The sequence below is a fragment of the Egretta garzetta genome, unplaced genomic scaffold (assembly GCF_000687185.1).
Source record: "Egretta garzetta isolate BGI_Z169 unplaced genomic scaffold, ASM68718v1 scaffold214, whole genome shotgun sequence".
Taxonomy (NCBI): domain Eukaryota; kingdom Metazoa; phylum Chordata; class Aves; order Pelecaniformes; family Ardeidae; genus Egretta; species Egretta garzetta.
This window is the reverse complement of record NW_009259491.1, coordinates 11,523-28,427: the sequence shown is the minus strand read 5'-3', so window position 1 is coordinate 28,427 and position 16,905 is coordinate 11,523. Positions and strand designations below refer to the sequence as shown.

Below are 16,905 nucleotides of genomic sequence, written 5' to 3'. Positions count from 1 at the left end.
GCCAGCGCCCATTGCCGGCTCATGTCCAGCTTTTCATCCACCAGCACCCCCAAGTCCCTCTCAGCAGGGCTGCTCTCGATCCTTTCTTACCCCAGCCTGTATTGATACTGGGGGTTATCCCGACCCAGGTGCAGGACCTTGCACTTGGCCTTGTTGAACCTCATGAGGTTCACACAGGCCCACCTCTCCAGCCTGTCCAGGTCTCTCTGGATGACATGCCATCCTTCTGGCATGTCAACTGCACCACTCAGCTTGGTGTCATCTGCAAATTTGCTGAGGGTGCACTTGATCTTGCTGTCTAAGTCATTGATGAAAAATATTAAACAGCACTGGTCCCAGTACGGACCCCTGAGGGACACCACTCGTCACCGGTCTCCATTTGGACATCGAGCTGTTGACCACTACCCTCTGGATGCGACCATCCAGCCAATTCCTTATCCCCAGAACAGTCCACCCATCAGATCCATAGCTCTCCAATTCAGAGAGAAGGATGTCGTGGGGGACCGTGTCAAAGGCTTTGCAGAAGTCCAGATAGATGACATCTGTTGCTTTCCCCTTGTCTCCTGATGCAGTCACTCCATCATAGAAGGCCACCAGGTTGGTCAGGCGGGAGTTGCCCTTGGTGAAGCTGTGCTGGCTATCTCGAGTTACCTCCCTGGCCTCCATGTGCTTTAGAATGGCTTCTAGGAGGATCTGTTCCATGATCTTCCCAGGCACAGAGGTGAGGCTGACAGCTTGGTAGCTCCCAGGGTCCTCCTTTCAAACCTTTTTAAAGATGGGCACAATATTCCCCGTCTTCCAGTCCCCAGGGACTTCACCTGACTGCCAAGACTTTTCAAATATTATGGAGAGTGGCTTGGCAACTACATAATTAAATTGTTAATTATTATTTTAATAACTAAGTTAAATTAGATTAAATGTAACAGAACAAAAGAACAAGTATTTGATGAAAGCCATTTCATGAAGAATTCATTTAATGGCTGTAAGAAATAGGTAGGCTAGCTTAAAAAGGAAGGCAGCATGAGAGAAGGTACCAGAATACAAAGGTGACTGAAGCTGTCATTACCCCACAGAAATGCATAGCTATGCCTTTAGAAGAACGAGAACAAAACCAGAAAACTAACTTCCACCTAGACTGTCATTTCTCTTTTTCTTCCTCCTCCTCAAAAGCTCTGAATGCATTTACTGTTAATGCTGGGAATCATTAATGGGAAATCAATGAAGAATTCTGAGAGAAAAAGGAGCAATGCTGACTCCATTGTCAGCATCATTACAGTCCAATTTGGTAGAATTAATAATTTGTATGGATCCCAGAACTGTGAAGTCTCCCAGTTATATTTATTATCCTGAATGGCTGCTAATAGATTTATGATTTTTCAAATCCATTACCTGTAATACTACAGTTAGCTTGATGATCTTCAAAACACTTAACGAAATCATGAATAAATCTGTTAGAACTTACACTCAACTCTGAGGCATTTTAATCTTATGCTAGAATTTTGAAATTTGATGCAGTTGCAATCAACAACTAAAGCCCTGTTTAAATTCCAGAAACTTCAGTTGATGCAATTAACCCAATCCAGTTGCTTCATGTAATCAATAACAGAGGTTAGCCATGGTGGTGTAAATCCCGATGAACTCCCACATTACAATTTTACACAAGTACAGAGAGACACTGTTATTTGTTTCTTCATTGTAGGACTTTGCAAGACAAAGTAAAAGAAACGCTTCCCAACAACTTGCAATATAAGCATGTACACTGTTTCTAAGCTAGAGCCTAGCTGTAGGGGGACTTTGCTGCCCCAAGGCACTCCTGAAGACCCCCTGTTGATTACAAAGTAACAAGGGCTCTGCACCAGAGATAAAAGCCTTGGGTTGTACGGCTATTCACTGGAGGATTCTCAAATTACATTTCACATTGGTGTGAGAATCTCATGTATATGTGATTAAATACTTGGTATCGCTGCACAGGAAGTCGATACACAATGTGCTATTACGAAACTGTTCCAAAATACATAATGTATTCTGGAAATTCCATTTTACTAGTCTTTTTACATTTATATTCAAAATATCAGAATCTTTTACCACTGAGAAGTGCCCCTAAGACCAAAGCCTTCAACACAAACCTGCAGCAATGCAAAAGCTGTAAGTCAGAGTTCTCACCATTAAGCAGCAGTGTATTTTATTAGAAGCTCAGACCATCTAATGACTAGCTGCCACTAAAGGGGGCAAGTCTGTTCCTAGCAATGACATCTGTCCAACGGCCTAGTAATCCGGTTCAGGGAGATAAGCAGGTAGGAAACTACTTCCATACCTGAGCCCTTAACTAACTCAGAAGAGGACCGGCTAAGAGCCAGCTTAGATGCAAAGGAAATATACAGGATGTATGACTGATGATGGGAAGAAGAGAGTTAAAGAGCTTTTTTTTAGTCACTAGAAAGTCAATGGTTACAATACTAGCTGAAACATATGAAACCTACATGGAAGTCGATCTGCCACTGCAGCTACCTACTGTTGGCAGGTAAGCAAGATAAACTAGCAGAAAACTAACCTGAGAATTTAAAAAAAAAAAAAACAAAACCTTCCAGGTTAATAGGATGAAAAAGCTCAGTGGAGAGTTCACTGCTGTACAAAGAGAACAAGTGCAAGTGAAGACAGAACTGCACCAAACAATTAAGTTGGTTCTCCAGAAATCCTTACAAGCCTCTTCTTGAAACAGTCAATAAACAAGGTTAAAAAGTAGGCCACAGGGCTGAACAGAAACAGTAAGATGTTTCTGTCAGACATGTTAATGTATCATACATAGAGGACACAGAATTATAACAACCTGATCCATGGCCTTTCTCCTTTGCTAAACAGCAATCCTCTGCTGACTCCATTTTGTGGGTTTGGAGTCCTTTTATTCTCTTTAAGCTGTCATTTCCTGTTTCCAGTTCTCAGATGCCTTATGCCTTCTTGTTCTGATCAAGACAGTAGTGTATTTTAAAACCTCGTCTTTAGTAAAGCTGCACATGCACAGCTTACAAGCAGATCTAAATTGTAACTGCTGCAGTAACTCTCCTCCTCTTCCCTTCCCCACCTCACCAGATGTCAGTCCCTGCTACTTTTTGCAGACAGGCCACTTGTCTGTAATAGTAAGGTTAATCAGTTCATGGTTCAAGCAAAAACTACTACTACAAAAAATGATCAATTTTCAGCTAGGTCAGCTGCTTGATATAGCTTACTATGCAACAGCACAATCATCAGTGCCAGGCTAAGGAGAAGGGTAGAAAAACGCAGCTGAAGATGGGTGTGTAGGGCTGCATAGCTCTGACCACAGCTATAGACTCACTCCTACATATCCCATTAAAAAGTGTAAGTAAGAAGTGTCAGCTATGGTTTTAAGGTCTAGTTTCATTACAGCCTAACCCTAGCTAAATGCTGGCTACCAAAGCTGTATACTTACGATGCCCAACTGGTATATCCCTGCCCTCTCTCTTACACCAGTTCTGGCAACCTACCAAGCCCTTTCAGCACACTAAGCTCATAGAAAACTATTCATGTTTTACAGTTCAGTTAGTTTCCTGCCCGTTTAAGTATGGAAGGAAGTGGATAAAACTGCTGCATCAAGCAGTTTTTGACCAGCTTAAGCTGCTTTGAAACCACCACCTTACTTAAACCAATTCAAAGGCTATGTTAACACCCGTGTTACAGATTAAACAATGCATGTTTCAGTTTAGCTTAAACTGAGCCAGAATTATTTATAGCAATTAAGATTAAACTGCTTATACCAAAAGAAGAATGTTCATGAAGAGATCTGCATCAGGCTAATTGATTTTAAAGCAATTCAATTTATTTTCCTACAACTTTCTTCAAACATGGCCTCCCAGGAGCTGCACAAGCAAACTGTAGCAGACCCAGTGAGGTTACAAACTTGCAGCCTATCAGCTTCTCCAGGACAAGCCCCAAGTTAGACACCACCAGGGACTGATCTCACCAAAAAACCCAAACAAACCAGGACAAGCTGTATGCTTCCCTCAGGGTTTGTCTGTATAGGGTCAATTTCCTCATCTACATCCTTTCTAAAACACACAAAGCAAAATTCTGAACAAGATTAATGCTACAACAGGAAACATTGTTACCACTATCCCACCAGTTGAGAACAGTGCTGCACTTTTCCTATGTTACACAGAGTATAACAGCAGTTTTAAAATTCTGGTTTGATTTTGCTGCTGCAGAAACACTGCGCTGAACTAACAGAAAAACTTGTCTCAATCCAAATAACAGAAGTCCAGAAAGATTAATTTTAGCAGGCCTATAATATGGCCAGCTCTTGTACTAAGCAGATGATATTTATAATCCTTTTACTTTCTATGCAAAACTACATACTCAGCTAGTATAAAGTTCTACCACTAATTCACAGATTAGGTTGGGAACACAACAAAGCAAGACGGCTTACAGGCAAGTCTCAAGATTTCCTTACAACCCACACCACTTCTTCACTGAAAAAAATATATACCTGTAAGGGCTTGGGGTGGGGTGGTCGTTAATTCTTGCTTTTAGAATGGTGCTGGCATGGGTTTCATCAACATACACGTCAAATTTAACAAACCAATTAAAGCAAATCAGCAGTTAAATGAATATCAGTTTCATTATTATTATTCAGTTAATTCAACCTCTGTTAAGTTTTATCCTTACAGTGATGTACAAGGCCATTCAGATCACTCTCACTGGTGTTTAAAACACTCAGAGTCCTGCTGCGTACAGACCAGTGACTTCCACACAATGAAAGCTTGGGACAGCCTAAACTAGCACTGTGGTGATCCTGTCTTTGTCTTCCAAACCACTCTCAGTCGCTACCAGAGCTTGGCTATGAGCTGTTTCAGGGAGTTGTATCGATAGTAAACTCACTCAGTATAAAAACATGAGTCTTTTTCTGCCAAGTTAGCTCCCTTTGAATTGACCAATTTGAATTGATCAGAGCCCACAAAGCAAAGGAAGCTGCAAGATCACATGGCTGAGAAGGTTGAGAGATGAAAGACTGAGCCTTTCAATAACCGTGAGGCATTAAATCAGCTCACTGTCCTGGGAAACTGCATCTTAATCCTACAAAAAAAAGTAAAAAGTTTCCTGTGGACTTAATTCATTGGAATAGTACGCCTTGAGGTCAGGCCAGCACTAGAACTTAACAGAAGGGAATCGCAGCGGTTGGTATGGACCATACACCTGCTTCTGGGCTGAGTAAAGCAACAGCACTGAAGTGCAGACATCTACATAAATAGGTATCAGACTCATAAATGACTTTTAGACATTAAGTATGTCAGAGTGACATTAGCTCACTTGATGCATGTAGAAGTCTTACTAGTACTAACATGTGGGCCAAAGTCTTTCCAAGGAGAAATGAAGGTGAGATTTCATGGGCAGCTAAATGCATCTAATAACCCCCTTTGTCTCTTATATCGAGTTCTCATACTCACCAAACTCTTTCACAAACAAACTGGTCACTAAAATCAGCAGAAAAATGTTTCAGTTTTTAAGTTGATTAGAAAGTTCAAGTGGCTGGGATCTGATAAGTACCGCAAAGGAAGCAAGCGGTGGGAGTACAAAGATGGGAGCTTACCCCATTCAGCAGCAATCATTAAAGCAATGAAAAATAGTTCACTTTCTGCTGGCTTAGAAAACTGAAATACAAAGGTAAGTAAACACCAAAAGCAGTCCAGTGATGGAGGCCAACATGCAAGACCAGAAGCAGAGATGGGAAAAAAGGACAGGGAGAAGGAGCAAAAGGACCAAGTGAAGCTCTTTTGAACTTTCGGATCATATGTACTACCTCATCTAACCACACCATAATAACTGAAACAAGAAATTTACTGTGTTAGTACAAATACGACTTAAATGCAATTTTATAACCATGTTATCTACCCAAGCTACCTCATTAAAAAACAAAGGAATGCATATGATCTGTGCCACGCTTTCAAGCCATGATAAGTGAGATTATAGAAGTGGCTGATGTTTTTTCATCATTCAATCCAAGTTAGCTACTCAAAAACCAGAAATAAGGGGGGGGGGGGGGGGGAAGGTCTGACATATAATGAAAACCAAGCAAAAATTAAAACACTTTCTAACATACAATAGTCATCATAAAAAAATACAATCAGTCTGGAGTCTTCACTCAAGAGCAGCTTCATGGTAGATTACAGAGTTTCACTGTCCTGGTTTGCAAATACTCGTATGTTGTAGAACACAAATGAAATATTCCTTCTTACTCACCTTTGGATCGAGTGGAGATATCCATCCCCTCCACCACCTCCTGCTCTGCCTTTATTTCCTCTTCAGCCAAGCTGCAGGATTCAAAAATGTGAATTAGCATAGTTATAGACTGTATTATTCCTGTGTCTAAATTCATGTATAGAAGTTCAACATAAAACTGTCAAATACAAATATATTCAAATTTTTGATCAAATGGAAGGTCTGCTGTTTGCCGGAGTATACACTGACCAAAACACGAAGAAACACAATCCAGGCACACATGTATGCTGCACGTTACCAATTACAAAGGTGACATGGTAACATTTTCATACTAATGACAGTCTTGTAACATGTACCGAAGAATATGTCACTTTATGTATAAATTGTGTGTGACAGACAAACAGGAATCTGTTCCTTGGAGCTCCTAATGTAAGCATCTCTAAACTGTGTGGACAGATGCCTGCTAACATTTAAACACTCACCAGCATCAGTGAACAGATTAGGTGAAGTAACAGATTTGGCCACACAGAACAGCTTGCAAAATTAGAAGGTAATACGCAATTTTAAAAACTATTTAATAAATAATTTCAAGGATTTTGAAACTAGACTATATAGCAGAAAACTGAGTATTTATAATTTATCGGCAATACAATTCCACCGATTATTAACTATAGTAAAGAGTAAACAGAACAGAGCTGTTACTATCATTCAACCATTCAATCTTACACAGACATTTTTAATTCACTCCAGGAAGGATTAAAAGACTAAGTAGATGATGAACCGTATCTGATTTGCTGATATTCTACTTTCTTATAGTGATGCCATTCAAGAAAATAACTCAATGAATTTGGCTAGTTAAGTCAGTTTGGGGAAGGAAGGTGGAAGGGAGAAGAAAAAAGAACTAGAATTAATATTGAGTTACACAACATTTTTGGAGAACCATTATAGATGAAAGTTAAAAGAAAAAACAAGATGTTGAAGCAAGCCCAATTTCAAAACGATAGACAAATGAGGTTATGGTGCCTGAAGCAGGTATCAGAATTGTCCATTAATGTTGCCAGAGCACAACAGCCAAGTGGGATGCAGAACTTTTCCTCTGTAGCGACAACTTACTGTCTAGTCTGTTAATGTAAGTTGTTGCTGATACCAGTTTATGTTGATATGGCAGACTGTGAACTTGTGCTGCTATGGAGTGTGCTGAGATTCCCCTCAGCCATCCCAGCTCTAGGGACAGCTATTTCTACCTCAGAGGCCAAGAGGACAGCTAGAGACCTTTGCTTTAGCCACTGTGTTTAAATCTGCCCGAGACAGCTAACCAGAGCTCAGAAACAACACTGAGGACTTGGTTACATTTATATCAGAGAAACTCTTCAGCCTGACAAACAGTTTATATTAGCAGGAGTTTTGTTACTAGTATTAGTTAAAACACTTCCCTAAACAAAGTAAACCTTACCAGCAGAAGGATTTTTTAGTCTGGTATTTATCAAAACTACTTTTAATCAACTATCAGCTACCAGGGGGTTGCAATTCCTTTCACACTTCTAAACAGGACAGTTATGTCAGCAAAAATTTTAAATACAAATTAACCGAGCTTGACGTATGGAAGACCCAAAGTTCAGAAGATCCATGAACTCCAGAAATCATTACGCTTTACTTGCCATTTGTATATAGCAGTATTTTACAAATTAACCACTTTAAAGTCATATAATACTGAAGAGAAGTTCTATTCCAGCAGCATCCAATCTCCCAGCTTGTGGACTATGCTGTTAATTTCAGCAGCAAAAACAGGCACCCATGTGACCAGAATTATGGTGAACGTGTAGCACAGTTGACCATAGCACAATGCTTCTCAGATTTATTTTGCATGGGCAGATTAAATGCATAACATAGTTGACCGTTCTACAGTGCTCACCGATTTACTATGCATGGGCAGATCAATTACACTGCACATTTGTTACACCCTTTCCCAGAGGGTCTCCAACAAAGAGAAGCTGGCAGTGTGCTGCAGACACCAAAACATTTCATGCACCACTTGCCTCTGCCCATTCTCTTTCCTAAGCAATGGGAAGGGATGGGCTCACTGGATGGGTTCATTGTTCTCTTCCCATGTTGCACTGTTTTTTTCTTCCCCTCCCCCCTTATAAAATTCTATTTCAATATCACCAAACTGTAACAAGAAAACATATTTTTAAAATACCATGTATATATGATTAATAATGCACACAGGTAAGTATGTAATAGTACACACTAATTCTGTCAAGAGTGAAGTAATTTGGCAGTACACGTTACCTGGTTTTAAAACATAGATCCAGTTTCAGCCACAGACTAGGACATACAAATCTTTATGAGACTCAGGTTGAAGTCTTAAGATTATTTTACACAGGTTACTACTAAAAGGAATGGTTTCCCCAATCCCTAACCTCATGTTTCAGAAATCATGTTCATTTTAACTGCACCAGTTCTGTGATCCAGCTCACTGTGCAGCTGGATGTGCAGAAAAGAGGAAATGGCAGTGTACCACATGTGGGGAAGGGGGGATAAGAGTAATATCCTTTCAGTGGCGGCTCACATCCAAGTTACATTGAAGCGATCATAACATTCCAGGGTCACCCAAATCTGTCAGGTGCCATTTTGTTCAAATCACAGCCTCAGGGGAATGTGGTACCACACGAAAGATACGGTAGTTGCTACAAGCCAGTATTAAAAGAGACAGAGCTGAGAAATGGGTGTGACAGACCAATACAGCAACACAGCAGCAGGAACTGCTCCTACACCCCAATCAAAGCAGAGGGGAAGTTACAGAGCTGACCGAAGATGCTCTGCACCTGCGGACCCAAACCCCAAACACTGCGGGGTATTACAGGTCAGGACTCCTAGGTATCAGTTACAGCATATGAGGTTTCTTCCACTGTAATTTGTCTCTCCCCATCTAATGAGTTTAATTTAGAAAATTCAACCAGTTTCCTCCATCACCTTTCTGAATGTTCTTTCAATCAATCTATAGAGACAAAACATTCTTCCAAAGCAGTTCCAAGACGAACAAAGTATCTTGACTTGATACATCACATGAAAGATGCCAGAAGACAGCTTTCCCAAAGATCTGAAGTACAAATAAACAGTCAAAAACACATTCACCACTTGACATAAAGGTTCTTCATTTTTCTTAGCAACGGAGGTACATATATCATATACGCACATATGCACACTGTGCGTCACCCACAACTAAAACAAAATTCAGCAATTATCTACTTTACCATGAAAACTGAGCCTCAGAGGAACAGATCGCATCTCCATATTCTCTGCTATAACTAACCTCACCCAACCTTTTAAGGGCACAAACATTTAAGTATGTAAGAAAATCACCAAGATTGTTCTGAAAAAAATCAAAATGTTGGGGGGAATAAGCATATTAGAGCTGTAAAAGATACTTAAAATTCACAGCTCTTCAAAAGCATCTCCCATTGTTTTATTTGCTGTAATGTATTGTGACTTGCACAACATGACATTGTTAGAACCCTGGCAGTGATGATTGTAGTGGTAATCTTTAAGACAAGTTTGTAAATACATGCTAGTAATTCACAGCAAGTTTACAGTAACTTTTCTAAAGCTGACAGATCTTTTCACCTTTGCACCTTCCATCAATATAAGCAATATTCTGAAAACGCACAAACTCCCAAACGCAGAAATTTCATTAGCAAAAGATTTCAAACTAAATAATTCAAGAAAAACAGGTCCTTAACGACAGGTACCACAACAAAATAAAAAGATAATTAAAACCAGGAGCAAATTATAAACAAACATCTCGTTCTATGGGAACAATAACTGTGTGATCAAGTAGACTATTCTAGAGAGTTTTATTTTGAGAATTCATTTTTGCAGGGCTTAGAGCTGTTATTTCAGATAGCATGCTTTATTATCATGCATGTGTACTATGAATGTGATGCTCCGAGGTTGCAGATCAGGAATGATACTGGTATATACTCAATTAAGTACCTAGATGAATACAAGAAATACCTTATGTCATTCTGAAAGCTACTCCTATTTCCTCATTAAGATGAATGAGCACGGAGGAACATAGTTTAAGAACACAATTGAAATTTAAGCTTTGCCAGTTTCACTGTCAATTGACTAGAACACCAATTAATCATTTAAAACTTCCCTACTCATATTGACAAAACTTACAAAAAAAAATTGTTTTCTAAAACGTTAATCTAATTTGTCTCATACAGATTATTTTAACATGTCTGAATGAGGGGAGAAGGGGTGGAGGTTATTCCTTTGGGGATAGCTGGGGACAGAAAGGAAAAAAAATAAGGATTGCAAACATACAAGATTTATTGATACTTAGGTAAAAATGCAAGAACTTAGCTGCTGAATTTTTAAATATGTTCTCTATTAAACAGAAGAGAGGGTGGGATTTTTATATGAAATTCAGTTTTTCAAATTTCAGACCAGTAAATAAAATACTGACTTTTCTGTTTAGGAAAATCATACCTGTACTAGTAGTAGTACTTACCTGAAAAAATGTACTTACACAAAAATATTAAACACTGCTCTAACCTCTACTAACTACAAAGAGCAATTTAAAGTTGCAGATGAACTACTGCACCTTGACATTTAACCAAGAAAAACTGACAGATATGGAAAACCACTCGAAACAGCTAATGCCCACATATACAGTCTAGATCTACATTAGGGAATAAACACATTAATTTAAAATCAAGAACTATATATTTATGGAATTCATTTTTCCTTTTAATTAATAGAAAACAAAACAAAAAAAACCCTGATTTAAGACTATAAGCACTAAAACTGAATTTCATCCTTAAGATAATTCTTGCCTCTCCTATATCACATTTGTGAGTAGCAATTTAAATAATGATTTCAAAAAACTGCATTCAATAAAAACTTGAAAAAAATATTTGCATGCCATTGCTGAATAAATAGCAGCTTTGTATAAGCACTCACCTATAACAGTCTCTTACTCATCGGTAGCTATGCTATTTATGCAGGATTCTTAAAATGGCGTCTGACAGCACTGCACTGCCTCATTCCTGTACTGTAGCTAAAATGGTAGCAGTTTATTCAATAACAGTATCTCTTGTTTAAACAGCAGTGCTACACTCAAAGCAAGCATCTAAATATCAGAAATGGTGAAGTATGACAAAGGGACACCTGACATCTAAATGTTTAACTAAAAAGGCACAAGATAGGGAGTTTTGTGAAGTCACAGGTTACTAAGGAAATCACTCAATTTTAGATTCACTCTCCAGTTTGAGCGCCTCGTATTTTAAGTTTCCGTTTGCAGAATTCCCTGAAAAATGCTCAATTTGTATTAAACAATTAACATACACAAAATGCATGTTCAGATACCTACACACAGTAATGTTTAAGGTAGTTACCTCTGATAACAAGCAAAGTAAATATATGGATACATATATATCTTTAATTTAAATAACATTTAGGTTCTTTTAAAAACCTTATTCTTCTTCAGTATGCATTCAAAATAGCTCCACAAAAGAGAAAATCGGGGAGGGAAGGAGATCCTTGATGTCATACCGTTGTCCTTAAGACTATAGAGCTGAGGCCCAAGCAAGGCAACCAGTATAGCTATAGATTTCAGATGTTAGAAACATAATTTGAGAACAACCAGCTTTGAAAGTAAAGGTTCATGCAGGCTAAATTAAGGATGCTAACATCCTGCTGCAGCATGGATTTAATCTCACAGTATGAAACACAGATGCTATGACAACTGACAATAAAGGGTTAACAAAAGAATGACAGACAACTTCTATCAAATAACTCAGTTCCTATGCAGCTATTTCTAAATTAGACTTCAACTCATGAATACAAGACATGTTTATTAATAAATATATTTAAAATACTTTCTAAATACAATTTAAAGGGCCAAGCTTGATGGCCTACTACAACAGTTATCAGTCTCTGGTTTGCAGACCCCTCAAAGCCAGTATATTGCTACTACTAAGGGGTTTGCAGACAATAACAAAGTAAATCAAACCTAGTCTAACAGGCTTAAATTCACTGTAATGGGATTCATGTGCCCATGGGAAAAATATTAGGGATACACAAATAAGAAAATTTGAAAATTGCTGCCTACTACATTCTACATGGGCAAAGGTTATATTCAGATTGCAAGATATTTATATACAAATATGTTGAATTCCAGACAGAGAAAAGGAGAGCTTTTACTGAGATTTATCACCCTTTAACCAATTATCCTGGAGTGGCACCATTACTATGGAAAACTGACCACGACCTATCACTTTTCATCTACTGGATCCACATGGCCAGTACAACTGAAAACAAAGCAAAAAGGAAAAAAAAAACCCAAACCCAACAAAAACAACAAAAAGCAAAAGACATATCACAAAAATGGAAGACAGCTAGGAAGACAAGGAAATCGAAGTTTGTGGACACTGATATAAAGGGCTCAATTTGTAATGTAATCTACCTATTTATGATTTTGAGCATGAAGTTCCTTTTATTATGTGCTTCCTTAGTAGCAGTGTAGGTTTTCCCTTACATTTCAATACTCCTGCCTGATGTGAGGGGGGGAAATGTCACATTTGGAGTGGTTTACACTCTGCATTTTTTTCATTCTCAGTATGTTAAGTAGTGTCATTTGTTTAAAGAAATCACTCTGTTTCTCCCCAGCACTATTTAGCTTCCAACTAAAACAGTTTGCCTGCAAAGAATGAGAGAGGCATGTAGCTTTTAAAAAGCTACTGTTTTCATCATAATTTATAATCCAGATCACTCGTTTGTTTTTTCCCCACTGCATTCTTTGCCCAGCTAATTACAAAAGTAACTGAATGTTGGCACTAAATAATAATGGCTAATCATATTCATCCTGGGCAATTCAAATTACTTTTTAGTAGCCAGAAAACTTAAAGTGCAATTATACGATTAACTACTAGTTACATTAGAATAATGGCCATTTGCTACAAGCTGAATAAACCTCAACTACATTGCTTCATACACGTCCTGTTTAATTGTGATAGTAACAAGATCCAGTCCTGTAAACTCTTGGGTAGAAAGAATACGTGCTTTTTCCCTGCGTCTAACACTTAAACAAAACCCCACATTCCATCTCTCCTGAACAGTAGAAAAAACGGCACAGAGTGCTTCTTATTATGCAATCTATGAAAGTGAGTGATAACATCATACCTTGACAAAGCACCAAAAATATATGAAATTCTTCAGCTTGGCTGAATTTGCTTTACTTAGATGGAACAAAGATGGTAGAAATTTCCAGAAGGCCTTTCTCAGTCTTGCCACTGCAATTGTCAATCTTTAACCTACCCTCTGCTTCTATTGGCTCAAGTACTCCACGGAGCAGCGTGATTGGGCTGATCTGTAAAACAACACTGCTGTCTCTACCTTGCCTCAGACATCTTGCTGCAATGCAGACATTTATTTTTTGTGAACTATAAAAGAATTATATTTGAGTGATTAAAAATAGTGAACTTTAACAGACTCACAATGCTATGTTTCATTACACGCACAAGGGCAGCTTATACAAATATGCTTCACTGTCAGCAGTGTGTCTGGAGGTGCAGATTTGAAACAGATCCTAGTTTAACAAAACCTGTGGGAGCCATTTTAATACAAGCTTTCTGATTGCAGATCACTTACTCCTGCTTCCTCATATTAAACAAATACTATGTTGTGTACTATTTAAGACAAAGTAAACTGCTAATGTGTATAAACTACTGCTAGGAAAATGATGTCCAAACGTAATTTCTGTTTTTAGCAACAGAAGAAAAAAACAGATAACTTCTTAGTTGTGTTAGCACCTTTATGTATGATTAGAATTGCATACAGAATGCTATCACATGAAACTCAGTGGTACAACTCAGCACTGTTTCAGGTTGCAAACTGAACTAGACCTTCTTATAATCTAATATGGGGGGGGGAGGGGAGAGCTTTTAGGTAAAGTGAGATATTCAAAGAAAAGATACTCATACCGGCAAACAAGTAACCAGAGGTAAATTGCTACATTACAGAATGTTATCAAATACATGGCAACCTTCTATAAAAGTTAGCATGTAACTGTGCCTCGCTGCAGTTGTTTGCAAAGCTAGCCTTGCTTTTCCTTCCTAAAATCATGAATGTGTGTGGACTGTTAAAACAAGTGCAAAAATTATATTAAAAGCACACAAGAGCATCCTTCCTCTGCTTTTGTAACAATACTGGTGATCACTGAAAACCAGGTTGTTAAAACAAGCGTGCAAGCGCTACAATTAAAATCTTAGTAAAGGGCACAAAACGTTCTAAATTAGCTGTAAATCAAGTAAGTTTGTCTGAGATTATACTTTGTATAGTATCAGAAACATATGTTCATTAAGCATTATTTACTTTACTTCCTAAGGTCACTCCACTGCTGAGTACTAGCACTTTCATCACATCTCAAAAGCCTAAGGAACAACAAAAATGCACTTTACCCTACAAGCATTGTAATTAATGGTCTATCGACAAACAGCAAGCAGAATATTTTTCACTGGCCTGAGGTAAACAGGAAGTATAAGCCTCAAACTTTAGAGACAAATTATCAAAAAAACCTGTGCATTCAGATTTGGAACAGTTTACATGTACAAGTACCTTAAAATGGACGCTAGGCAAATCTGATTTTTTATATGACTGATCACTAACATCATTTCATCTACTAGACTTAACTGATCCAGTAAAAACAAAATGTTTTGAAAACTATTAAAAATGTTCAGAGAGTAGCATGCTGCTTACTTACCAACTGTTCAAGCACCCATCTCATTTTTCCAGTTAAGAAGATACAACAGGCTGGCAGATTTGGGAATTGATCAAAAAGGAATTTCTTGAAATAATTACGTAGCATTAAACCAAAAGTTTAAAAAAAAAAAAAAAAAAAAGAAAAACAAGACCGAACAACATGTACTACTGTCATGAACCACACATGATTTTATATCCTCTGGACTCCACAACACAGAACTGTGGCTGATACAGTGTAAAACAAAAAGGCACAGATAAAAGGTACATTAGTTTATTTGAACTATGTAAAACAAGAAAGCTAACAGTTTAAAAACATTTTCCATAAAGAATCAGATTTGTAAACAGAGGTACTGCTGCATTTTATTGAGCAGCAACCCATTTCCAAAATCTGCAGCATAAAACCTCCCTTTTAAAGGAACAAAATATTAACCATACATTGTCCCTCAGAAAAAGAAACACGTTGTATTAATTACTCCTGCAAGAAAAAAGGTTCAAGAATCATTTTAGGTTAAGATAAGCTGCATAAAATACATGATGCAACAGCACACCACCACCTAGGCCCAATATCTACAATCTGCCATTAGCACTTTTTGCTGCTGTCTAGGTTTTTAAAAATCCCATATTTTCTCAGAGATAACTTATCTTAGCTATTCCATTCACTGTTTAGAAAGGTAAACTTGCCTGTTCTTCTGTCTGCCATTATCCCTGCTTGACTCCCTGTAGGGCAGTTAAATGCATCTGCTCCCTAGCTTCCATTTTCTCTTCAGCAGGCATGTGACACAACAGACAATAGTGCTGGCAAACTGCTCAGAGAGAGAAAGCTTCTTTGGAATACCAGGATCTTGATAAACTCTACAAACACCATCCTCCTGTGAAGAAGTAGGTATGCCAAGGTTTTGCCAGTCTGCAAAATAAAGCTGTGGCTAATGGCTACTAACCATGTGACCCAAGAAAGCAAATTTAAACAGTTCCAACTTAATAAAGTGCTGTGGTGTGAGTTTTGCACAACAAATCACAGAGAATCACACTCTCAACCCACAACTCATAGGTCTTAGAGAAAAAAAAATGTAAAAAGTAAGGCTTACCTCTGTGGATGCATTGTTAACACAGTGTTATGTCAATACTTATAAAACATGGAGGACAGGCTCTCAGTACTCAGGCAGAAAGGGCTTGGCACTTCAGCTTGATGATCTGTCTTCCTAATAAAAGCTAATCCCGGATTGGCTACTTCGGTAAATCTGAATGTAAAGCTTCAGGGGATTGGCTGAAACACTTCCTGAGCGATTATCTTTGTGCAGCTCTGGCAAGCAGGAGCCATCCTGTGCACGGGGAGGACAGGCTCAGCTAGGCCCCTTTCAGCCAAAGAAACTTGCAAAGCAGCCCCAAATGTGCGCTCCCCGTGTAAAACACCCAGATTTTCAAGTAGCAGGAAGCGATCACAAACTGCCTGCCTGAGCTAATGTGTCTCAACGTGCCATTAGGGAAGGCGTTTGGGTATTTTAAACCTGAAGGAGGGAGAGTTCACCCAGGTCACAAAAGCTGTTCCTCAGAAACAAAAAGCTGAATTCCCGCTGCTGGCGTTCACACCGTGTCGCACGGAGACAGCAAGGCCACGGAAAGAGCAAGGTGAACGTCCACAGGAGGGACTGAAGTGACTAATTGGAAATTCTGAGAGGATTCTCCTATCCCAGAATTTGAATCTATTAACACCTACCGTAGCAACCATATACCGACAAGTGCGATTTCTCTAGATGCTACGGTAAGCCGAGCCTTAAATAGGGAAAAACTTCACGTCTCATAGCCACAAAAGCTATTCTACAACTGAAATTGCTTTATCACAGAGGGTTGCTGCCATTCGGTGCATGCCCTCCCTGTTCATAAAAATGCTGCAGAGCAAACCCCAACGCACCC

General features: G+C 38.6%; 1 protein-coding gene across 12 annotated transcripts in view; it reads right to left on the bottom strand.

The window, feature by feature from the left end:
- ZMYND8 (zinc finger MYND-type containing 8) overlaps nt 1-16,183 on the bottom strand; it is a 61,524-nt gene extending 45,341 nt beyond the window's left edge. For 10 of the 12 annotated variants that reach the window (XR_004841806.1, XR_004841807.1, XM_035892866.1 and 7 more), the window contains exons 1-2: nt 16,080-16,183; nt 6,250-6,320 (exon numbers count right to left, since the gene is read on the bottom strand). Coding sequence is in view for 10 of the 12 variants with exons in the window: in XM_035892866.1 (XP_035748759.1) it covers nt 6,250-6,320; nt 16,080-16,093 (85 nt within the window). In the remaining 2 variants the exon portion in view is untranslated. Of the gene's footprint in view, nt 1-6,249; nt 6,321-9,201; nt 9,322-14,995; nt 15,081-16,079 lie in introns of those variants that run through there. The other 2 variants (XM_035892869.1, XM_035892868.1) reach the window with 2 other exon arrangements.
- Nucleotides 16,184-16,905: the final 722 nt, after the last annotated feature.